This window comes from Mirounga leonina, unplaced genomic scaffold, assembly GCF_011800145.1.
Source record: "Mirounga leonina isolate KUSES-001 unplaced genomic scaffold, KU_Mleo_1.0 Mir_152, whole genome shotgun sequence".
Classification (NCBI taxonomy): Eukaryota; Metazoa; Chordata; class Mammalia; order Carnivora; family Phocidae; genus Mirounga; species Mirounga leonina.
This window is the reverse complement of record NW_023270380.1, coordinates 19,339,582-19,363,803: the sequence shown is the minus strand read 5'-3', so window position 1 is coordinate 19,363,803 and position 24,222 is coordinate 19,339,582. Positions and strand designations below refer to the sequence as shown.

General features: G+C 49.4%; 1 protein-coding gene across 1 annotated transcript; it reads right to left on the bottom strand.

Annotated features, from left to right (window-relative positions):
- Positions 1-21,794: 21,794 nt before the first annotated feature.
- CCDC185 (coiled-coil domain containing 185) lies at positions 21,795-23,606 on the bottom strand. Its single transcript, XM_035008403.1, has one exon. It carries the CDS (start codon positions 23,604-23,606, stop codon positions 21,795-21,797), a length of 1,812 nt encoding a protein of 603 aa, XP_034864294.1.
- Between the last annotated feature and the right edge of the window lie 616 nt (positions 23,607-24,222).

The following is a 24,222-nucleotide window of genomic DNA, read 5'->3' as shown; positions in this document are numbered from 1 at the left end:
AAAGGCTTTTATGTAAACCATTAAAACTGGATCCAGGCAAAGTGATGCTGATTGATGAACCTCCAAAAAATTATCCTTGGGTGCTGGGGATGGATAAGGAAGGCGTTATGTGAGTTTCTCTGCTAAGAGGGCCCAGATTTCCTTGGAGGGGCATGGGGTGTGGGGGAGGGGCGTGGGGAGTGGGGATTGTGTGTGGTGTGGGGGAGGGCCATGGGTTTGGGGAGGGGTGTGGGGAGTGGGGACTGTGTGCGGTGTGGGGGTGGGGCGTGGGTTGGGGGAGGGGCGTGGGGGGACCGAAAACGAGGAGGAGGGTACTGGAGGCAGCATGCGACAGCACAGGGGTGGGAATGCCCAGGATCTAAACCTCCGTCCCTAAGAGAACGTTGGTACTGGGCAGGAATAGAGGTGTCAGAGGCGCGGCTGGTTTGGGACGAAGTTGGGAGCAATGATGATGATGATGATGATGATGATGAGCTTCATTTTGGCCAGGCCTAATGTGAGCTCCGGGGGGGGCGTCCCGGGGGGGACATCAGGCAGAAGCCACAGCTGGGGAGTTTGTGCAGCTCAGGAGAGAGGCTGGACCCAGAGCGGGGCTTCAGGGGCCTGTGTGGAGACACCGAGGCCGGGAGGACGTCGAGGTCACGCAGAGTCTGATGACAACGTTCGCCGGAGCCTTTTACGGCCGCTTCCTCTTCTGTGTGGCTGTCTGGCTTCCCTGTTTGATTCCGAGCTTCGCTGCTCGTCCGCTTTCTCCTGTTACAATACCCGCCTCTCAGGTTCCTGAGCGCTTAGCACGGTGCCTGACACCCAGCAGGTGTCAGTGAATGTCCACTACGGTCCTGGCGTGACGCAGCGGATCCTGAACAAGGAACTGATGTTTCCTCCCTGCCGGGTGTGTAAGCGCGTCCTGTTGGCTCAGGCATGCAACAGGTGTGTGTGCACACACGTGTGCGTGTGTGCGACGGGTGTGCGTGCGTGCGACGGGTGTGTGCATGTGTGCCTGCATGTGTGTGCATGCGTGTGTGTATGTGTGCGTGTGTGTACACGTGTGTCTTCTCATCCTTCCTGCGCATTTAACCCCGAGGCCCCGTCCTGACTAATTGTGGGAGAACAGCCTCTTCCCTAGAGTGTATCTGTCACTCTGACATCAGAGGGGATGAGACTCAACAGGATATAGTGTTTTCTGATTGCTGCAGCCCACATACTGCTGGAAGCCCCCCCAGGGCAGACACCCAGCTCTCCCTGCCCCAGGTGGGGCTGCCCCCGTCGGCCGGAGCACAAGGTGGGGGGTGGCAGGCACTCGTCTTGACTGGAAACCAGCTGCAGGCAGCCCAGGATCCTGTGGTCTTCCCACCTTCCTTGCTCCTCTGCTGGGATCCCAAGCCACGCCGGCCCTCGGGAGGCACCCACGCTGAGCCCACCGCTGCTGCTTGCTCTCCACACTCACGTGCTCCCACAGAGGGAAGGAGAAGAAACGTTTAATGGGGTGGGTCTGAGTCTCCTGATGCCTGTAGTGGTGCCCCAGGGTCTCCATGGGGGAGCTTCTGCATAGCTGGAATTATTTTTAATTCCGTGAGACACCAGCTCCTGGCCTGAGTCACTGAGCAGGATCCCACGGGCACACGGGACCGCGTTCTCGTGGACCTGCGCCACTCCCGTCCTCCCCGCCCACCATGTTTCCTAAGCTATTTCCACAAAAAAAGCCATGGAAAGGTTTGGAACTGGTTGCAGTGAAGAGTCTTTGCTCACAGAGGTCTCACCTCCCCCAGGAGAGGACGGGACTGAGCCACCACTGTCCCCACGAACATGTCTTCACACACCTCAGAGGACGGCTCAGGGTTTTTTCAAATTTAATTTTGACATTGTTTCCCACTTACAGGGAAGTTATAAGATCAGGAATTCCACTCAAATTCAAGTAAACGAGGGCATCTGGGTGGCTCGGTGGGTTGAGCGTCCGACTCTCGGTTTCGGCTCAGGTCATGATCTCTGGGTCGTGGGATTGAGCCCTGCATTGGGCTCCATGCTCAGCGGGGCGTCTGCTGGAGATCCTCTCTCTCCCTCTGCCCCAACCCCCTAAAATAAATAAATAGATCTTTAAAAATTTTTCAAATAAATGTTGGCCTTTTGCCATGTTTGCCCTCCTCTGTCTGCTCAGGCGCCCAGAACGGTAGGACTGACGCAGTGTTCCTGCTCATCCACACACCGTCTCCTGAGAACATACTCTGCAGCAGAGGAAACCCGACTCTGGACCCCGTTGTCTCTTTCGCCTCCTGTCATGTCAGGTACTGAGCGTCTCTCTGTGCTCACAGTCTGGACGTCTCTGACTCTGGGGCGCGCCCCTGACGCAGGTCCTGCGCTTCCCTGGCTTCCCCATGTGTAGCGGGGCCAGGCTCTCTGTCCGCGCACCTGTCGGGAGACCCGCTGTCTCTGGGCTAGAGGGGCAGCTTTGGTCGTTTGGTTTAGGTGGTGTGGCCCGGACGTCTCCTTTTCCCCCTTCTGTAAAGTTACTTTGTAATTAGTAAGTATCTTGTGCAGCGATGCTCTGAGATTATCAGTAAATCCCAAACTTCAGGACGGCTGCCGAGTGCTGGCGCTCTCAATCTGTTGTTCCCTTTACATTTATGTATTGGCTTTCTCCCGAGAGGAAGAACTTTCTAGCCTGTCTGTGTTCGTGTATATTCTCTGAACTGTCAGCATCAAGTAAGTCCTGCTAACTGCAAACCCCGAGGGGCTCCTGTGGGCGGGCGTCCGTCCTCGGGCCTGGCTGACAGCAAGCCTGTCCGTCTGCAGGAGCTGAACTGCACGAGGACTGTGAGTGCTGGGGTTTGTGCTGCTCCTGGGCAGGTCAGGGCAGCAGACAAGGCTGAAGGGACGGTCTCCTACGAAAGCTACGGGTCTGAGAAGACCAGCAGCCGGCGTGTGTCCCGTGATGAGGCAGGACTCACCCTCCACACGCACCCCGAGCCATGGCGCCGCAGGGCCCATGATGGTGCAGGGAGGCCGGGACGCTGGGGTCCCCCTCCCTCAGGCAGTGCCAGCCGTGCCTGTGCAGCCTTCGGGAGGACGGGAACAGGACGGAGGTAGAGTGTGGCCACAGGCGCTGGGGGCGGGGGTTCCCGTACGTCTGGGGGCCACCGTGCAGGCATCTAAGATCTTACGTGAGGAGGTGTAGACGAAAGCCATTGAAGCGGAGGGCACCTCGTGCTAGAGCTAGGGGCGCTGCAGGACAGGCGTTCCAGTCCACACGGTGGCCCCTGGAAGATCCCGCTAGCCGGGGCCTGCTTGGGCAGCGACAGGTGCCCCGCGGGGAGCTGTCTGTCCGCTCCCCCCCACCCTGCGCTGTCAGCCCCAGCTGGGGGCCTCTTCGTGCCGATCAGCAGAGTGACCCAGGAAGGAAGACCAGGACGCCGTCATCTCAGGAAAGCTGGGGATGGTATCAATTTATCACTGACTCAAAGACAATGCGAGCTCCCAAAATGGCACTCGGTGTGTTTGGGCTGTCCCATCACATGGAAGCCTACACGTTCGTCCGTGGAAGGACGCAGCAGTCAGGAGGCCTTGCTCTGAAACCCTGGGGGCAATTCCCACAGTGCGTGCTTCAGTTTTCATGGTACAGTGTTTTCTCCAAGACAGGGCACGTCAGGCTTCCGAAAACATGCCGAGACTTATAAGCAGGGCGGCCACACTCTCTCAAACATTACTTCTCAAGTGATTTTCTGGAAGCTATGAGACAAGCCAAACCACACTCCCGCTGGATGATGCCCCCAGGGCCTCAGACAGCTGTCAGGCCACCTGGAGGGAGCCTGACCTGAGCCCCTCTCCATAGTTGGACAGACGCAGTGGGCTGGTGTGCCATCCCAGGAGCCTGTGTGCACGACGGCCCCGAGCCCCCCTGCACCCCGGCCCCCCACCGTGCAGAGGTCGCCCGCCTGGGTCAGGGCCTCACGTGCTGCTCACCCAACAGCTGTCGGAGCCTTGACCTGGCCAGCAGGGTCTTCCCACAGAGCTGTTACAATTCAATTTCAGTAAATATTTATTGGCAGTCAACACTAGAGCAGATGCTCTGGGAGGAGAGCTCAGGAAATGCAGGCAGTCCTGCCTTCAAAACACAGATGACTTAGTTGGAATCCAATCAGTGTCGACTGAGGAGAAAGGAGAGTGTGAACAGAGCCTGGGGCTGCAATCACCAGGATTGCCTTTGGCCCCCAATCCTGTTGCCTGTGGATTCCGGGGCCAGGGGCATGCTGCTTGACGGCTCAGAGCCTTCCAGCAGCTTCCGTGTCTTCATCGCAAATGGAGAGTAGCAGCCCCCTGTGTGGATTTCCTGTGACGATGAGTGGGGGACCGGACACGGAGCACCCAGCATGCCTCTGCCCCTAACCAGCACCTCACGAACAGCGGCTATGTCTGGGGCTGCGGACACACTGGGCGCTCTCACCAGCCCAGTCCGCTCATGCTGCAAGCCACGAACCAGGGGAGTGGGTCCTGCTTTCATCACTCCTTTAAAAGCCCCAGACCCATCTTGGGGTGCAGCAGAAGGCCCACAGGTAGGATGCTTGGGCCGGCCGCTGGTTCTCGTGTCCTCACATCCTCCTGCTGGGTCCCCAGGTGCCCCGTCTAGTGCAGGAGCCTCGGGGATACTCATCGGGAAAGCTTGTGGAGGTCTACCAGCTCTGCTCATGGCTCCCTCCCGGAGCCCTGGGTTGGCCATCCACATGGCCCTGTCCATCTCCTTCAGTGTGGCTTGGGGGCTCCCACTAATATAGCTTCTATTAAACAGACACATTATATTCCTTCTCTTTGACCAAGGTTATTTTTCAAATGCTAAGCGCAAATAACTATCCAAGAAACACTTTGCAGAAACGGCATTGTTTGAAGACTGTACGAACCAAATCTATTAGAGAAGCTTCTACAAAGAGCAGGAAATGCGGGGATGGGGGAAGCGGGGGCTGTGTTCTCTCCTACAGCAAGGCCCGTGCACCGTGGGGTGGGTGCGGGTGGCTGCTGCTGGGCCCACCCTGCCAGAGCGCTGGGACAGGCTTTCCAGACACGGTCCTTCGGCTCCAAACCGTCACGCCCTTGGATGGAGGGGCTCTGACCCCAGAGGTAAGAAGGAGGAAGTGTTTTCCTGGTTCTGAGACCCAGCTGGAGTCAGGGGTGGACTCTGGCTCAGGGCCTCCCCTCAGGGAACCTGGCGTCTGACCTAGCGTCTGACGATGGTGCCCGCACAGGCCATTCAATGTCTCGAAACCTACAGCCTCTGCTGAGCGAAAGCTCTGTTTCTGGAGTTTTGCCCCAGGACTCATGAGGCTCCTGGCAGCACAGGCCACGAAGCCCTATGACCACCAAGCCACCTCTCGCAGGACCTTCTGAGCCACAGGCTTTGCACCCCTTGTCCTGTTCGCCTCACAGCCACCCGGCGAGGCGAGCACCCTCACGATGCCCATTTTCCAGGGGAGAAAACTGAGCTCACAGCTGCCACTCCCGGACCGTCAGTGAGCAGGGTATGTGTGTGTGTGTGTGTGCGCGCACGCAAAGCCTGAGCTTACACCCAGCATGGGAGACTCTGCCCCCGCGCTTCACCCCGTGGCTGCACCCTGCACCCCAGCCCCCACCCAGGGAGGGAGTCAGGGTCTTGTGTATGTATGCGTCCTTGACATAAACGGGATGATGCTGCGTGTGCGCTTTGGCATCTGGCTTCTTCCACCCACTGTTAAGTTTGAGAGATTCACTGCGATGCTGAGGACGGTTGTGACCGTTTGCCCATCGTGTGATTGTGCTGCTGATAGACGCTCAATTGTTTCCAGTTCTTGGCTATTACCAACAGCGTTAGTAGGAGTACTTAAACTTTGGGGCACCTGGGTGGCTCAGTCCTTAAGCGTCTGCCTTCGGCTCAGGTCATGATCTCAGGGTCCTGGAATCGAGCCCTGCATTGGGCTCCCTGCTTGGTGGGAAGCCTGCTTCTCCCTCTCCCACTCCCTCTGCTTGTTTTCCTGCTCTCACTGTGTCTCTCTCTGTCAAATAAATAAATAAATCTTTAAAAAAAAAAAGAATACTTAAACTTTCAAGGCTGTAGATAAAATGGTCGATGTGCACAATCACATCCTCTGTGAAAAACCCTTTCCAAACCTTCTACTTTTTATTTCTTCTCTTTCCCCCCCTAATTTTAAAAGCCTTCAGCATTAAAAATAATGTTTTCTGTAGGTTTTTGGTACACACTCCCCTTATCAGATTAAGGAAATCCCTTTCTATTCTGACCTAGTTAAATTTTTTACAAAATCATAAATAGGTATTTTGAATTTCATCAAATGTGTTTTCTCTGTCTATTGAAATAACCATATTGTTCTGTTCTTTAATATGCTAATGTAGTGAATGATAATTACAGATTTTCTGAAGTTAAGCCTTATATTCCTGGAATAAACCCAGATTAGTCATGGTGTGCTATCTTTTTTCACAAAGCACAGAATTCATTTTGCTATTTATGAAGGATTATTGCCTTTATGTTCATGAATGAGGCTATGATTGTTCTTCACTGTATTCTTCGAATTTTAGTATTAAAGGCATAGTGGACTCAGAATAAATTGGTAGAGTGTTATTTTTCTTTTTTTCCCAAAAGATTTCATAAGATTAGACCGACATGTTCCATGAACGTTTGGTAGAACTTACCTAAAATCGTCTGTGCCTGGTGATTCTTTGTAGGCAAATCAAGCAATTGATTCACACATTTTAAGGATTTTGAGCTATTTGGACTTTCTATTTCTTCTCCAGTTGGTTATTTTATGTTTTATTTTTATTTTTTAAAAAGATTTTATTTATTTGTTAGAGAAAGAGAAAGCACAAGCAGGGGGAGCAGCAGAGGCAGAGGGAGAAGCAGATTCCCCACTGAGCAGGGAGCCTTACTGGGGACTCCATCCCAGGACCCCGGGATCATGACCTGAGCCAAAGGCAGACGCCTAACCGACTGAGCCACCCAGGCGTCCCTCAAGTTGGTGATTTTAAAAGAATGTGTTCATTTCTTCTAAGTTCGTGCATCTTTCTGTGTTCTTGGGCATACAGTTTCTCCACAGTACACTTTTGTCTTTTTCATCTCTACTAGAGCCTCATTATACCCTCCTTTTTATTTTTAGCATTATTTGTGCATCTCTTTCTTTCTTGGACAATTTTGCTAGGAGCTTGCGTAGTTTCACGTTTTCCAAGACCTCATTTAGAACTGTTTGGGGAGGCAGCAAGCACTCCCTGTGAATCGCAGACCCAACCCTAGGAGACCCACCTCACAGGTGATCTGGGTTTACTACCCAACCGCAGGAAGGAAGGTTTCCTCCTGCCCCAGCGACAGCCCAGCCAATGAGAGACAGTCACAGCCCAGCCAATGAGAGACAGTCACATCCCAGCCAATGAGAAGCCACTACACTTCCAGCTCCCAGTTTCCTCCAGTGGACTTTCAGTTTACAACAGCCCCTTCTTTCCTCTATGCAAGAGCCTCTTCTGATTTGTTCTGCTGTCTTGCCTATGGTTTTGCATTGCTTGATTGTTGGGGTTTGCAATTCTCTGCTATTTCTGAATAAATCCATTTTTTTTGCTGGTAAAATAACTGGCAGTTTTTATTTTTAAAGTTAATGATGCCATAAGCCTTGGAATATGGTATTTTCATGATTGTCTAGTTCTAACATTTAAAAATTTCTGAGGGTGGGGGCTGCTGGGTGGCTCAGCCGGTTAAGCGTCTGGCTCTTGGTTTTGGATCAGGTCATGAGCTGCTGGTTGTGAGATCGAGTCCCCTTGTCCTCCCTGCCCCCCTTGTTGGGCTTGGTGCTCAACAGGGAGTCTGCTTCTCCTCTCCCTCTGCTCCTCCCCTTGCTTGAGCACTCTCTTAAGTAAATACATCTTAAAAATGTGTTTTTCTCTTTTTTTATCTACAAAGTTTTTAAAAGTGGGTTTAAAAATTCTAAGAATATAGTTTTGAGTTCTAATTTAATTGCACTGTCGTTAGAGAGCTTAGTCTGTATGATGATGGACTCTTTATTTGGTATTCCATGGTCGACTTTTGTAAATATCCTTTTGTTATATCGAATCTACATATTTCCAATAAACCGAACTTGCTGATCCTATTTTTAAAACTCTACTAGTTTTTTGTCCCATCGAATGAAAGAGGTACCTTGAACATCTTCTGCTCTGATGAGTTTAATTTCCCTATGTGTTCTATCAGTTTTGCTTTACAGACATATGTAAGTTCTTATATTTGTTCTATCTTCCAGATGAACTGAACACTTTGTTATATAGAGACTCTCTCTGTCTATATGATGCTTTTGTCTGCTAAGATCTCCTTTTCCAACAGCAGAAAGCTTTCTTCTGGTCAATATTTTCTTCACATATCTTTTGCTTCCAACATTTCCTGTCCTTATGTTTGAACGTGTCTCTTGTGAGTAGCGCACAGCTGAACTTTTAAAACATCTACTGTGACAATGTTGGTCCAGTATGTGGTGAGTTTAGTCCTTTTTCACTCATCATGATGACTGATGTGTCCTCCTACTGTCTTCCTACTGTGTTGTAGCTTTTTGCTTTCTACTTATACCATTTTTCCTCTGCTTCTGGACTACTAAAACTTCACATTTTTATTTGTGTTCTTATTCCATTTTTTCCCTCCTAATTGCTTAACAATTATGCTGTATTCTATTTCTATTCTTTCTTGGGGAAGCTTGAAATTTTGTCCTGCAAACTGCTGAACTCTATCATTAGTGCCTCAACCTTCCCACAAACCACACAACCACTTATTCCCTCAGCCTTTGAACAGTTGGCCGGCAGTATTTTAATTCTTTCCTTTTAAGCATTTTTATTTCCATAAGTTAGTCATGGGAATTAGATGTTAGTATTATTTGTCACACACAATGTTAATGTTTGCCCACTTTTACTTTTTTGCATCTCAGACCTTTCTTCCAGGATCATTTTTCTTCTTCCTGGAGTGCATCTTTTAAAAGCTCTGTTGGCTTAGGTCTGTCGGTAGTAAACTCTGTTTCTGTTTCTCTGAAAATATCTTATCTCATTTTTGCTGGGTGAACAATTCTAGGGTGACTGTGATTTTTCTCTTGGCATTCAGGAGATATTATTCCACTGTCTCAACTTGCTGTTGAGAAAATTGCATAAGTCTGTTATTCCTTTGAAGGTGATGTATTATTTTTTAACACTTTTAAAATCTATGGCTTGTCTTTGGTGTTTGGCATGTTATTTTCAATGTGTTGAGGTTTGGATTTACTTTTTCTTCATCTTTTTGGTAACTGTCGTCCTTCCTATGTCCTTGCACTCATGTCCTTCATGAGTTCTAGAAAAGTACCTTTAAATCTGGCCACTCCCCCATTGTCTCTCTCCTCTTTGGACTGTGATTTGATATTGGAACTTCTCACTCTATCTTCCTTGTCTTTTAACCTCTCTTTTGCACTTTACATCTTTTTCTTGGTGCTGCTTTCTGGGAAATTGCTACAGATCTATCTTCAATTTCACTGATCCTCTTTTCATTTGTGTCTAATATGCTACTTATCTCACCCTCCGAGTTATTTTTTTAATAGCAAAAACTATATTTTTCATTTCTAAAACTTCTATGTCTTTTTCAAATCTTCCTAGTCATATTTGCTCTTCCTTTCTGCTTGCTTATTTCAGGATTCCATTGCTTTCTTTTAAAAATTTCGTATGTGGCTATTCTCTATTCTGGCTTTGAGAATTCCAGTATTTTACATCTGTACGGGGACTAATCTGTCTTACTCCTGCTGATTATCACTCACTAGGATTTGTATCCATGAGTGATGGTCTTTGTGAGCTCGTGCTGGGCTGGTCTTGATCTGTGGAAACCTCGGGAGTTTGAAGTGAGCACACTCCAGCGTGGGTTGCGTTTGCTTCTGCCAGGAGCTGCGCACACTGCTGAGATGGACCAAGGTCGTTGCCTTCCAGTTCCTGGTCTAAACTGGGAATCTCAGAGTTGGCTTCTCTTTTTGACATGCTGTTATTTGGAATGTTTTCAGAGCCACTCTGCTCAGGTCTCTGTGTATGTGCGTTTGAGTGTGTCTGGGTCTCTGTGAGGGTTTCCCTTACTTCTGTAACCCCAGCAATGCAAAGACATTGTCCTTTATGAAGCATATAGCTGTTCTGAAGCTGTGGGAAGTAGAAGTGGGAGCCTGCTTTTGCATTAATAGAGGGGGAGGGGGTACGGGAATTCAGGGAAAGGTGGGAATATTTCATTGCCATTAAAGTGAGCCTAACTCTGGGCACCTGGGTGGCTCAGTTGGTTAAGCAACTGCCCTCAGCTCAGGTCATGATCCTGGAGTCCTGGGATCAAGTCCCGCATTGGGCTCCCTGCTCAGCAGGGAGTCTGCTTCTCCCTCTGACCCTCCCCCCTCTCATGCTCTCTCTATCTCATTCTCTCTCTCAAATAAATAAATAAAATCTTTATATATAAATAAATAAATAGATAAATAAATAAATAATAAATAAAATAAAGTGAGCCTAACTAAATGCTGGTTATTGCACACAGCGTGTACTTTCCCAAATCTCATCTTGTTGTTGTTCTCTAGCTACCTCATGTGTTGAAGCTTATTTCCTGAGTGCCAAGAGCTCAGCATCCTTTCTTCTATTGAGCAGCTCAAGAACAGGCTTGCCCTCTCCGGTAACCCCCATCCCATAACCGCCCCGAGAGGCCCAATGCGCAGGCTGGACCAGGTATGATGCTTCGTGCTACAGTGCTGGCGTGGACACAGAGATGGGTCCATGGGGAGGACTTAGGACCTACCTGATCCAGTCCAAGTCTTCCCTGGCGCTTCCCATATTGGAGGCAGAGAGGTCTCTCCTCTTGGATTGCAGATAGGAAACACATAAGCCTGAGGCTGTAGATGGCCATCTCCCATGGCATGTGGAGAGAGCGATCGGTAGTCTTGGCCAACATATGGTTCTTAGCTGAGCCTAAGGAAGATATTTACAAAGATTATAAAGCAGTGGGTAGCTCCTGCCAGTGCAGATTCAGCCCGCTGCAGGACTCCCCGGCTGTGCCATGACTGCGACCTTGACCTTCTGTCCCTTGTCATCTTGAAGGCCATGAAAGGGTCATGGCTTGGAGCCATCACCATGGTCCACCAGCACAAGTGATAACTAGGCTAATGGAGAAAGTAAGATTCAGGACCTTCTGGAGGAGTCCCTCCTCCCTTTTCAAGAATTAGCTCACCTCTGCTTAACCTCAAAAATGTAGGCTTGCCAGTAAATCTGACCACCTAGTTCCTTTGAGTTAAAATATCTGCAACATCAAAGTGAAACAATGGCCCCCTTTGAAGCACAGAAAACTCGACTGGAAATAGAACTATTCTGGTTTCAAGTGCTGTGAGAAAGGGAACTGGGTCTCCCTGTAACTAGACATGGAACTGGAAAACACCCAGAGCTTTCTGGGTTTTGAAGAAGGCAAAATCAACTGGCAAATGTTTGGTGTCTCAAAAAATAATTTTTACAAAGCCCATCATTGACTCTTGAGTATCCGGGACATACAGAAAGGAGAAGAATACAGTTCCAGATCATCTCGGTGACCTTCTGAGCACAGGAGGGGTTAATGCTGGGAACACTCACCTGAGTCAGCATTTCCCGCCCCTCCCCCCATGCACAATCGCTATAGGATCAGGATGGAGGGAGAGCATTAATGAAAGCTGGTCCAATGTGGTATTAATTCAATTACACAGCCAGTGGAGAAACACTTAGATCCCCTAGAGCCAAAGGAAATTTCTTCAAAACGCCTGATGTTTTTCAGTTCAAATGCGACTAATATCATTGTCAGTCTTTAAATTCTGCAGTAAAAGACACAGGTGTGCTATGATTTGACAGGAGTTAGATTACTTTGCCATTCATTCCTCCAAAATTCTGAGCATACTTGCAAATCAGATTTTTTATTTTATTTTATTATGTTATGTTAGTCACCATACCGTACATCATTAGTTTTTGATGTGGTGTTCCATGATTCATTGCTTGCATGTAACACCCAGTGCTCCATGCAGTACGTGCCCTCCTTAATACCCATCACTGGGCTAACCAATCACCCCTCCCCCTCCCCTCTAGAACCCTCAGTTTGTTTCTCGGAGTCCATAGTCTCTCATGGTTTGTCTCCCCCTCTGATTTCCCCCCCTTCATTTTTCCCTTCCTTCTCCTAATGTCCTCCATGCTATTCCTTATGTTCCACAAATAAGTGAAACCATATGCAAGTCAGATTTTTTTAAATGAAAATTTGGGTCCAGCATGAGACTCAAGAAAATATTACATAATAAAGGTGAACACGGCATTCATATTGTATGTTAGCCACTCTTTTGCATTCCTTACACGTGTTAAACCGTTTAATTGTCACACCCTATGGATTATATACTCTACTTCCTTTATACAGATAAAGACACTGATGCATGGATGGGTGATGACCTTGTCCAAGGTCACACATCAGTGAAGTGACGCAGCGTGGGTTTGCACATGGGCAGTCTGGTTTCAGAGCCTGTGTCCTCCCCCCTATCACTGAGAGGCCATGTGATGCTTGCAAACAGCAGGTGAGCCACAAAGAACTGGGTGCAGATTCAGCACTGCCACCCACAGCAGGAGCCACTCAGAGATCCTGCTCATCCTCACTATGCCTCAGGTCCTCATCTGTGAAATACTGTAGGACTTATGCCACAGAGGTTAAAAATTAAAGAAGATAATTGAATTTAAAAGTCTAATGTGCATCTGGTGCCTGGCTCAAAGTAAGCATTCGATAAGATTTGGCTACTAGAGGGGCGCCTGGGTGGCTCAGTCGTTAAGCGTCTGCCTTCGGCTCAGGTCATGATTCCAGGTCCTGGGATCGAGCCCCGTGTCGGGCTCCCTGCTCCGCGGGAAGCCTGCTTCTCCCTCTCCACTCCCCCTGCTTGTGTTTCCTCTCTCGCTGTGTCTCTACCTCTCTCTGTCAAATAAATAAATAAAATCTTTAAAAAAAAAAGATTTGGCTACTAGAAGATAGGATGTTTTGATCCCACAGTTTTGATCAGATAGGCGCAGATCTTCCTTGACTTACAATAAGATTACGTCCCGACAAACCATCACCAGCTGAAAATACTGTAAGTCGAAGATGCGTGTAACACGCCTAACCTACCGAACGTCCTAGGTTCGCCTCACCTACCTTAAACGTGCTCGGAACACTTAGGTTGGCCTACCATTGGGCAAAATCATCTAATACAAAGCCTATTGGATAATAAATGTTGAATTTAATGTTCAAATATGTTGTGGAATTCATTGAATATAGCGTACTGGGAGTGAAGACAGAATGGTCATCGGTGAATCGGTTGCTGAGCCTCGTGATCGTGTGATTCATGTTTGCTGTGCAGCATCTTGGGGGGATCGTACTGCCCACCGCTAACCCAGGCAAAGATCAAAATTCAAGATTCGAAGTATGGTTTCTACTGAATGCGTTTCGCTTTCTCACCATCGTAGATCGGAAAACTCCTTTCGAACCATAGTAAGCCGAGAGCCACCGTTCGTAGACACCGTGGAAGTCAGAATACCAGCTAGTACACTTTCACTGAGAGAACTTTCCAACCCAAACTCCTTTAAGCCAATTCAATTCTGTGGCCAGTTTTCTAAATGGTACAGTCATTACTTCCACATTTTTGTATTTTGTTTTCAGTTTTAAGACATTCTTTGCGTTGAGATTAATTGCATTTATTTTTCGGTGTGTTTTTGATGATACCAAGTGTGACCAATGAGAGCCTCTGCTATGTGAGCTTTCTCTTGTGGGAATTATTTCTGCCAGGTTCCATCTCTGCAAATTCTACAGATCTAAGCATCCTAAAGAAAATCTGGTTCTATCATTTAATTTTAGTCGATAACAACTGTTTCTATTTGCAGTGTGAGCCACTGTTGAGTTTACCTTGTGTTAAAATTTTCTACCAAATCTTGTTATCTTGGGGTCAATTTTTGAAGTTCTCATTGTCACCAACGAAAATGCTATTTTTTCCAGCAATAAACAATGTGAGTTTTATTTTTGCTTTGAGGAACCTTTTGAGATCATTGTAGTTTCATGTTCAGTTTTAAGAATGCATACAGAGAGATCCTGGGTCCCTTTACCCAGGGTTTCCTGATGATGACATCTTGTAAACTATGGTATAATGTTCCCTCTCACCCCCGCCCCCCAAGTCACTGACACCGAGCAGGTGCAGATGCAGCACATTTTCATCACAGAAGAGCCCCTCCGGCTGCCTTCGGGGACGCACGCACTGTGCTCCGTCTGGACCCTGACAGCTCTATTCTGCCCTCCCCGTCTGCAGTCCTGTCCTTTCCATCACGTTCTAGAAGGGCAGTCACACACTTCCTATGTAACCTTCCCTCAGCGCAATTCTCTGGAGATTCATCCGAGTTGTTGTGTGTGTCCATAGTCAGTTCCTTTCCACTGCTGAGTGGTGTCTGTGGTGGGTAAGTTTGTTTACACTCTGAGACATCAAAGGACATCTGGGTTAACCCAGTTTGGAGCCAGTGTGAACAAAGCTGTGAGGAACATCCAAGAATAGGTCCCCGTATGAACGTAAGTCTTCATTTCTTCAGGATAGATGCCAGGAGCGCCATCACCGAGTCATGTAGTAATTACATCTCTAGTGTTGAAGAAACTGCCAAACTGGTTTCCAGAGAGGACGGTCCACTGCAATCCCGCACAGCCTCTGAGGATCTGGTTTCTCTGCATTTCGTGGGGTCCCTGTCTCTTACATTAAACCCCTCTGATAGGTGAACAGTGATATCCCGTTGTGGTTTCAGTTTGCATTTTTTCATTCTGTAACTCGTCATTTCATTCTTAACAGACCCTTTCTCACGACAAAGTTTTCAATTTTGATGAGGCCCAAGTTATGTTTTTCTTTTATGGATGGTGTTTTTGGTGTCAAGGCTAGTAACTCTGCTTAACCTTAGATCCTGGAGATTTTCTCCTATGTTTCTCCCTAAAACATTTTACAGTATTACAATTTACATTTAAGTCTATGATCCATTCTGAGGTAATTTTTTTTTAAAGATTTTATTTATTTATTTGAGAGAGAGACAATGAGAGACAGAGAGCGTGAGAGGGAAGAGGGTCAGAGGGAGAAGCAGACTCCCTGCCGAGCAGGGAGCCTGATGCGGGACTCGATCCTGGGACTCCAGGATTACGACCTGAGCCGAAGGCAGTCGCTTAACCAACTGAGCCACCCAGGTGCCCCTGAGGTAATTTTTGTATAAGATGTGACCCTTGGGCTGCAGGTCTTCTCTGTCCTCTCTGTCTCTGTCTCTGTCTGTCTCTCCCTCTCTGTCTCTCTGACTGTGGATACCCACTTGTTCCAGAAACGTTATGTTGAATTGGCTGTCTTCCTCCACTGAATCACTTTTGCACCTGTGTCAAAAATCATAATTAGATGTATTTGTGTGGAGCTGTTTCTGGTGTCCCTACTCTGTTCTACCGCGGTATGCATCTATCCCTTCATCTGTATCACGTGGTCCTGATCTGGCAGCTACGTCCCAAGCCCTGAAGTTGGGTAGACCGATTCCTCTCACGGCATTTCCCTGTTTTGAAATTGTTTTAGCTCTTATGTGCACATTTGAGACTAGCCTTGTCCATATCTACAAACAAGCCTACCTGGATTTTGGAGGGAACAGCAATACAACTGTCCGTGAGCTTGGGGAGAATTGACATCTTTATTCCGCTGAGTCTTCTGGTCCATGGACAGTATGGCCCCCTGTTTATGGCCGTCTTCTTTGATGTCTTTCATCCACATTTTGTGGTTTTCAGCAGATAAGTCTTACACATGTCTTGTTAGATTTACATCTAAGTACTTTTTTAGGCAACTGTGAATGGTATCGTTTTTTTTTTTTTTATTTCAGTGACCATGTGTTCACTGATAGTATATAGAAAGACATTGATTTTTCTATGTTGATCTTCTATTCTGTGACCTTGTTGAACCCAATTATGAGAAGATTTGTGCCCATTCCTCAGGGTTTTCACACAGATCCCATGTCATCTGCAGACAGGGGTAGCGTTATCTCTTCTGTTCTAATCTTACCTCTGATTTCCTCCCCCCACCCCCAGCCGAAGGTCAAGAGCCGTGAGAATAGACATCCTTCCTTACTCCTGATCCTGGGACACAGCATTCTTCTCTCACTATTGGGTGTAACGCTTGCTGTATATTTTTTGTAGATGCTCTTTACTGAGTGGAGGAGGTTTCTTTTATTTTTCTGAAAGAATTACTCGTGAATGGGTGTTGAATTTTGTCAAGTGCTTTTTCCGTATCTGTTGATATGTTCTTGTGATTTTCTTCTTCAGCCTGTTAATATGTGAGTTATTGGTATGGTGACTGATTTTTAAAGAATGAATCAGCCTTGAATTCTTGGAATAAATCCCATGTTGTTGTGGTGTATGATTCTTTTTATATATTGTCGAATGTGATTTGCTAATGTTTTGTTAGGGACTTTTATGTCTACATTCATAAGGGACATCAGTGTGTGGTCTTTGGTTTGCTTCGTTCTGTTCTTGTCTGGTTGGGTATCATGGTACCACTAGCTTCTGGACACAAACTGGGAAGGGGTCCTTCCTCTTTTATTGTCTGGATGAGGCTGTACAGAATTGGTGTCAGTTCTCTAAGTATTTGTGAAATTCTTTTGTTTTTTTTAAAGATTTTATTTAATTAATTAATTTCAGAAAGACAGAGAGTGGGGTGGGGATAGGGCATAAGGAGAGGGGCAAGCAGACTCTGCGCTGAGCACAGAGCTTGTCCGGGCTCGACCCCACGACCCCGAGACCATGACCTAAGCCAAAACCAAGAGTCAGATGCTCACCTCACTGAGCCACTTGGGGGTCCCAAGTATTGGTGAAATTCTTGAGTGAAATCATCTGGGCCTGGAAATTTGGGGGGAGGGTTTTTAAATTATGAATTTAATTTCATTTGCAGTATGGACTGTTTAAGTGATCTATTTTGTATTGGGTGAGTTGTGGTAGTTTGTGTTTTTGGAGGACTTGGTCCATTTGTCTAAGTTCTCAAATTTACGTGTGTGCAGTTGTCCCCTGTTATTACCGTTCCAATGTATTTAGGGTCCATAGAGATATCGAGGTTTCATTTATGATGTTGGAGTCTGTGTCTTCTCGCTTTTCTTTTTTGTTTGTCCATTTCATCCAACTTTTCAAAGAACTCAGTCTTTGTTTTTGTTTTTAGTTTAATTGATTTCTGCTCTTTTGTTATTTTATTCTTGCTTTGGGTGTACTTTGCTTTTTTCTAAGTTCTTGAGGTGGGAGCTTAGATGACTAATTTGAGATTTTCTCTTATATTAAAATATAGCCACTATTTTGGAAATACTTTCTTCTAGTCTGGGGCTTGTTTTCTCATTCTTTTGATCAATATTTTTTTCTTTTTGGGGCACCTGGGTGGCTCAGTGGGTTAAGCGTCTGCCTTCGCCTCAGGTCATGATCCCAGGGTCCTGGGATAGAGCCCTGAATGAGGTTCCCTGCTCAGTGGGGAGTCTGCTTCTCCCTCTGCCTCTGCCCCTCCCCCTGCTCTTGCTCTCTCTCTCTCAAATAAATAAATTAAATCTTTAAAAAAAAGAATTTTTTTCTTTTCTTCAGTTTTACAAATTTGACTATGATGTGTCTTTATGCATTTCTAGGGGTTTGCCCTTTTCTTGGGGTTCATGCAATGTCTGGAATATGTAAGGTTAGTTCGTTTACCAAGTTTGTCAATTTTTCTGCCGTTATTTCCTCAAGTACCTCTTCAGCCCTGCCGGCTTTCTCCTCCCTTCCCACTCTGAACGCTAGATCTTTTGTTATAGGCCCACAGGTCCACAAGGCTTTTTTTTTTTCCCCTTCAGCAAATTTTCTGTTTCTCAGATTGGGTGATTTTTGTTGTTCCTTTCTGCTGTGGAGCGCATCCACTGGGCTTTTTATTTTTGTTATTGTGTTTTCCAGTTGTAAACTTCCCATTTGGTGATTTTACTTTTTATTTCTTTGCTGAGACTTTCTATTTGCCAAGACTTAGGTGTTGTTTTTTGTTTGTTTGTTTCATTTGTTTCAAGTGTGTTCATAATTGCTTATGGAAGCATTTTTATTGTGTCTGCTGTAGAATCTTTAGTATTTCTCCCACTTGTCATCCTCATATTGTCTTTTTCATTCAATTTGAGATATTCTTGGTTCTTGGTATGACGAGTGATTTTCAACTGAAACCTGGTCATTTTGAGTTTCCTAAGACTAGACCTTATTTAAACCTTCTGTTTTATCTGGTTTCCTCTCTCACTGTTCCAGAAGGAGTGAGGTTGAGGCCTCGTTACTGCCTGGTGGAGGGAGAAGTCCAGTTTCCCACCCAGGCTTCATTGTCACCTGCAGTGTATGTGGGGTTCCTCATCACTGCTGAGTGGAGGTGGGAGTACTCACTCCCCTTGGGCCTCATGGATACTCCCTGGCTGCTGGATGGTGATGAAACTTCTCACTGTCCACTAGCCTTTTTTGACACCACCCGGCAGGAAGAGGGGCACCCTGTTACTGCATGGTGGTGGTGATGGTTGTGGTCGTGGGTGTTCATGGTGATTGGGGGTGGGGGTGGTAGTGGGTGGAGTTGGTGATGGGTAGGGGTGGTGACTGTGGTGTTAGGGGAGTGGGATGTTATGGTGGTAGGTGGTCATGGTGGTGGTAGTGGTGGTCGTGGTGGTGGGTGGTCATGGTGATCGTCGGCATGGTGATGGGTGGGGGTGGTGATTGTGGTGGTGGGGGAGTCGGGGGTGGTCATGGTGGGGGTGGATGGTGATGATTGTGGTGGGTGGTCATGGTGGTAGTGGGTGGAGTTGGTGGTGGTTGTGATGGGTGGTGGTGGTTCATGGTGGTGGGGGGCATGGGGATGGGTGGTGGTAGTGGGTGGAGTTGGTGGTGGGTGTTCATGGTGGTGGTGGGCATGGGGGTGGGTGGCGATGGTTGTGCAGGGTGGTGGTTGTGGTGGTGGGTGGTCATGATGGTGGTGGGCATGGGGATGGGTAGTGGTAGTGGATGGAGTTGGTGGTGGGTGGTCATGGTGGTGGTGGGCATGGGGTTGGGTGGTGGTGGTGGGTGGTCATGGTAGTGGTGGGCATGGTGGTGAGTGGTCATAGAGGTCATGGGCATGGGGGTGGGTGGTCGTGGTGATTGTGGTGGAGGTGGCGGTGAGTGGGGTGGGGGTTGGAAGTCTCAACTCCCTATTTGGTCTCCACTGACACTGGGGAGCTCCGTATTTCAACCTGATGATGGCAGAGGTCTTTGTTGGCATGGGTAGGGTGGGGGTCATGGGGTTTCTGTGGTGTTTAGCTGGAGTGGAGTTACTGTCTGAAAGTTTTCTGTCTTGTTAGGCTGCCCTTTTCCTTATTTGGCTAGAGACAGCAGACTTGTTGATGTTTCTGGGTCACCTGCTTCTTCTGCTTCAGGTCTGGGATGCGTGTGGTAGAAGGGAAACCCAGAGCATTTGCTCTATATGGTTCCTCAGGTCCTGAGTCTGTGGTCCATTGGCCTTCTCTCCATGTTCAGAGTCTTCTCGTGTTTGTTTCACAGATGATTTTCAAGGTATATGTGTATCTGGGAAAATACATTTATTTATTCTGAGGTAGAAATAGGGGAAAGTATATTCCATCCAAAGTTTTATTTTCTATTGATTATTGCTTCCAGTCACATTCGCAGAAAACTGGATAAAAGAATGACAGTATGCATTTCTTTCTTGGAGGAGAGAGCAAAGAATATTAGTGGGGGTAAAGTCATAGGATATGGATGTGGGGTCAAAACATCCTGCTTGACGACTGTTTTCCTGACTGTATATTGACCAGCATGGGTATGAAATCTTGAACAGTGACTCCGGATCACAAAATGGATGTGCCCCACCAGCACAACGGTTGAGTGCCCCATGCAGGCAGTCTGTCCAGGAAGGGTGACATCAGGGTGGGCAGCCAGGGTGCCCCACATTTCACAGAGGAAGCAGAATGGGAACAAGGCTTAAGGACACTAATCGGGGTCTGACGAAAGGGGGTCGAGACAGGGGGAAAGGAACTCACAAATATTATCGAGAATAAAACGCAACATTTAAGGACAGGGTCTGCATAGGCTCTGGGCACTGCGCCGAGCGGCTTATGCTGATTATTTACTCACATCCCTCCCAAGTACAAATTTTAAGTCTGCTTTACAGATGAGCAAGCTGAGGCTCAGGAAGGTAACTTCCCCATAGATCAGCTGCATCAAGAGGAGGAGTTAGATTCTTGGGAGGTCTGAAACATCACGCACTCTCCCACAAGGCCAGGAATGCACCTGGCATGTGGCCAAAACAGCGGATTAACTCAGGGGAACAGGAGAGAGTAGATTGGAAATTGAGGCAAGATGTAGGAGCATTTTTTGAGCAAAGGAGTGAGGGCCTGAGGAGGCCTCGTTGGGGGCTCCCAGATCAGGGGAGGGACACGAAAGAGGGAGGAAGTTCTGGTCCCCACTACATGAGAATATGGGCGCCTGGGGGGCTCAGTCCGTTGAGGGACTGACTCTTGATTTTGGCTCAGGTCATGATCTCGAGGCTGTGGGTCTGAACCCCGCCTTGTGCTCCGTGCTCAGCGAGGGTCTGCTTGTCCCTCCCCCACTCCCACGCTCTCTCTCTCAAATAAATAAATAATAAAATAAAAAGAAAAGGTGAGACTAGGACTCATTCTCATGCTGACCTCTGAACAAAATCCCTGGCCAGGTTACTTTTCATGTCATTTCAAAAAATCCTAGTAAGACAATCGGGCTCATTCTTTCCCTCTTTTCTAAAGACAAATGTAACATTAGCGGCTTTGAAGAAAACCTGTATGATTTTTTGATAGAAGCTTTGAGATGTGATGGGTTAAATCCTACTCAGCTTGTAGCTCCTTAATGTGAAAATGTCATGTTCCTGAGTCATGCTGAGTCATTCATTCAGGGCTGGTGAGGTCAATTAGACACCATGTGGGTAGACAGATGACATCCCCCACCTCCTTCAGGAGGGACAGAGGAGAAATAGATTCCAATTGAATTTTGTTCCAAAAGACTGGACAGGACTGGCCAAAGAGGGGGAGTGTGCGAAGAATCAAAGCAGAAGATTCCAGTGAGCTCTTGGATAGCGGGGCTGTGGCCAAGCAATGAAGCACCAAAAACACCTTCCAGAACACCGATTCCATGGAGTGATCTGAGGAAAGAGGGGTGCCACAGTTTGTGAGAAACTCTAGGTTGAACAGTTGAATTTCTTTACTGCAGGCCTTTTCAGAGCCTTTAAAACTTTCAGGTGCATTATGAACATCCAAGAGGGGATGTAGTATGCAGGGTTCCCAAATCCACTTGTTTACAGAAATCCCCCCCACTCACCCAGTCACACAATCTCTTTTCTTTCTTGGAGATTCCTTATGACCAGTACTTCACACCTCACCTTACATTGATTATTTTATTTATCATCCCTCAAAACATCCCTTTGAAGTACCAGTTATAATTTGTAGGTTCTGGGACAGGAAAAGAACTGAATCCCGTCCTACAGATTTTTCTCTAGTTCCTACACAATGGGCCTGATGTGTGCTTCCAAGATTACTGAAGAGCTCATCTTTTCTATTTAAATGGAAACTACAGATTACCCTTTTCTTAAACGCTCCCACTCTCTCAGCTCCCCGCATGAATCAATCAATGAACCAGTTCATGAGAGGAAAGTGCAGCTATTTTATATACTTTTTCAAACCAGTGCTCAGTTATAATCAGATTAGAGAGTGCATCGGTCGCCCGCCTCTCCTCGCCCCTGCGCAGGCCCTGGGCATCTGCCCGGCTCTCAGCAGCCCTGCGGCCCCGGCCCGCCCGGAGCCTCGCGCACCCTCCAGTCCAGGAAGCTGTCGGCCAGCGCGCGGGCGTGCTCTTTCCTGGACGCCCTGGAGATCTTCTGGAACTCCTCGAATGTGGCGTCTTTCTCCCGGGAGATCTGCTCCATCCTCTGCTCCTTCTTCCTGATGGCCTCCTTGATGCCCTCGATGTGGCACTTCTCCTCCTTCTCGGCTTTCAGCTTCAGGATGTGATGGTTCTGCTCCCGCAGGACGCTGAGCTCGTGGATGTGCGGCACCTTGTCCCTGACGTTCCTCTGGACGCTGCTCCGGGCCTGCTGCCCCCTCGGCTCCGCCAGCTGGGCCAGCAGCCGCCTGTGCGCGCGTGCCTGCTCCTCGGCGGCCTCCGCGCGCCGCCGCACGTGCGGCCCCTGCTCCCCCTGCTTCTGCGCCCTGTCCCTCAGCTCTCGCGGGCGCTCCTTCATCAGGCCCCGCGCGGCCTCGTGGGGCCGCTGGGAGCTTTGCTCCAGGGACAGCTTCCTCAGGAGCTCCTCAGCCTTGGCCTGGCAGTCCAGCAGGACCTTCCGGGCCTGGTAGTTGACGAGGGAGCTGAGGTTGGCCTCCTGGGCCTTTTCCTGGGGCTCCATGGCGTTTAGGCTCTTCCGCTGAGAGGCCTCCGGCAGCTGCAGGCCGTCCTGCCCCCGCAGGCCCTGCACCATCCTCTCGGGCTCCTGCAGGAGCAGCTCGCGGCTCTGCCTCCGGGGCGCGGGCGCCGGCTCGGCCACGGCCCGGGCTCCCTCCGAGTTCTCCAGCAGCGCCCTGCGCGCGCGCTCCGACCGGGGAGCGCTCCTGGCTAGGCCGTCCCGCCGCCGCACGCGCTGTTCCTTCTGCCGCCACTGTTCCTGGCTCTCCTGCAGAAGCAGCTTGCGCTCCCTCTCCAGGGTCATCTGCACCTTCTGGTCCGAGCGCTTCAGCTCCTCCCAGGCCACGGCCGCCTGCTGCTGGAGCTCCCGCATCCTCTGGGCCTTCTTGAGCCGGGTCAGCACTAGGGCCACGATCTTCTGGTCCCTGGAGGACATGACCGCCTCCTCCAGCTTGCATTTGAGGATCTGGGTGTGCGGGCTCTGAATCTCTCTGCTGGAGACTGAGGGCTGGGAGAGCGGGCTGGCTAACGACTCCAGCAGATCACTGCCGTCCCTCTTGTGGGCGCACACGCACGCTGACTGCGCCCTGAACTCTTGAGACCGCACGGAAGACTTCTCCGAGACAGCGGAGGACTGGGACCAGTGACCTGGACCCCTGCACAGCGGCACCGCCCACTGGTCTCCGCTCTGCGCCCTCTCCACCCCGAAGGTCCCGCTCAGGGGGGTGTACGCTCCCTCGGGGTAAAGCGGGGGCGTGTCTCCCTGGGCCGGAGGGCAGGGCTGAGGCTCTTGGGGGTGTAGGTGGGGCTGCCGCCGCCAGGCGGGGCTGTGCGCGCCGCTTCCGGGCTGAGGCTTGCGCCCGGGCTCGCCCCAGGCGTCCTCCAGGTGCCGGCCGTGGGGCCGCGGCCTCCTGGCGTCGTCGGGGGGCCTCGCGGCCACGTCGGTCAGGCTTCGGCTTTCCCTTGGCGAGTCGGAACACCTGCGCCGGCCAGGCCGCGCGGTGGGCGCGCGGCGCGGGTAGGGCCAGGGCGCCACGGTCTCGTTCCCCTCGCCTGGGGTCGCGGCCCCCGAGCCCAGGCACGGCTCCGTCCTGGCCCCGGGACCACGCAGCCGCGCCGCCGACGCACGCTTCCCGCCCGGGTCCAGCACCGAGCGCGGGGAGAAGCGGCCCAAGCCCTCCATGCTCGCTCCTGGCGTGTGAGCGAGGGTCCCGGCTCCGCGATGCTGCGGCCCTCCGACCCCCGACCCCCAACCCCAGGGTCCGTGCCTGTGACGTTCTGGCCACGTCACAATGCGCCTTGGCCACTGGCCTTCCGGCAGCTGCGCGGCCAGGGGGAGGGGACTGCAGGAATCAGGGGGCCCCAAAGCCGAGGGTGCATTAGGAGCCCCCAGTATTTCAGGCAGGGACTGAACTCGCATTTGTACACCTTCAAGTAGCAGGATTTTTAAAAGAACTCGCGTGAAGGCGTCACTCCAGAATCGAACGCGGGGGATGGTCGAGGTGCCCCCAGGGAGGAAGGTGATGCCTGCGTGCGCCTCCACAGTGTAAGCAAAGTGAGCGGCTGCGGAAGCACATTCGTGGGCTTCCCCACCCTTCTGCGGGTTAAGTTAGCAAACCCGATAATGTTTTGTTTACTTTTTTTTTTTTTAAACTTTAGAACAGGAAAAAGACTGGTCTATTTTTTCTCTAGTGTAGCAATTACTGCTTTTGTCAAAATATGAATGTTGTGTGCACACTTCTGAAATAGCATCAGCGAATTACCGCGCTGAACCCAGATCCATTGCTTTTAGTCCTTTT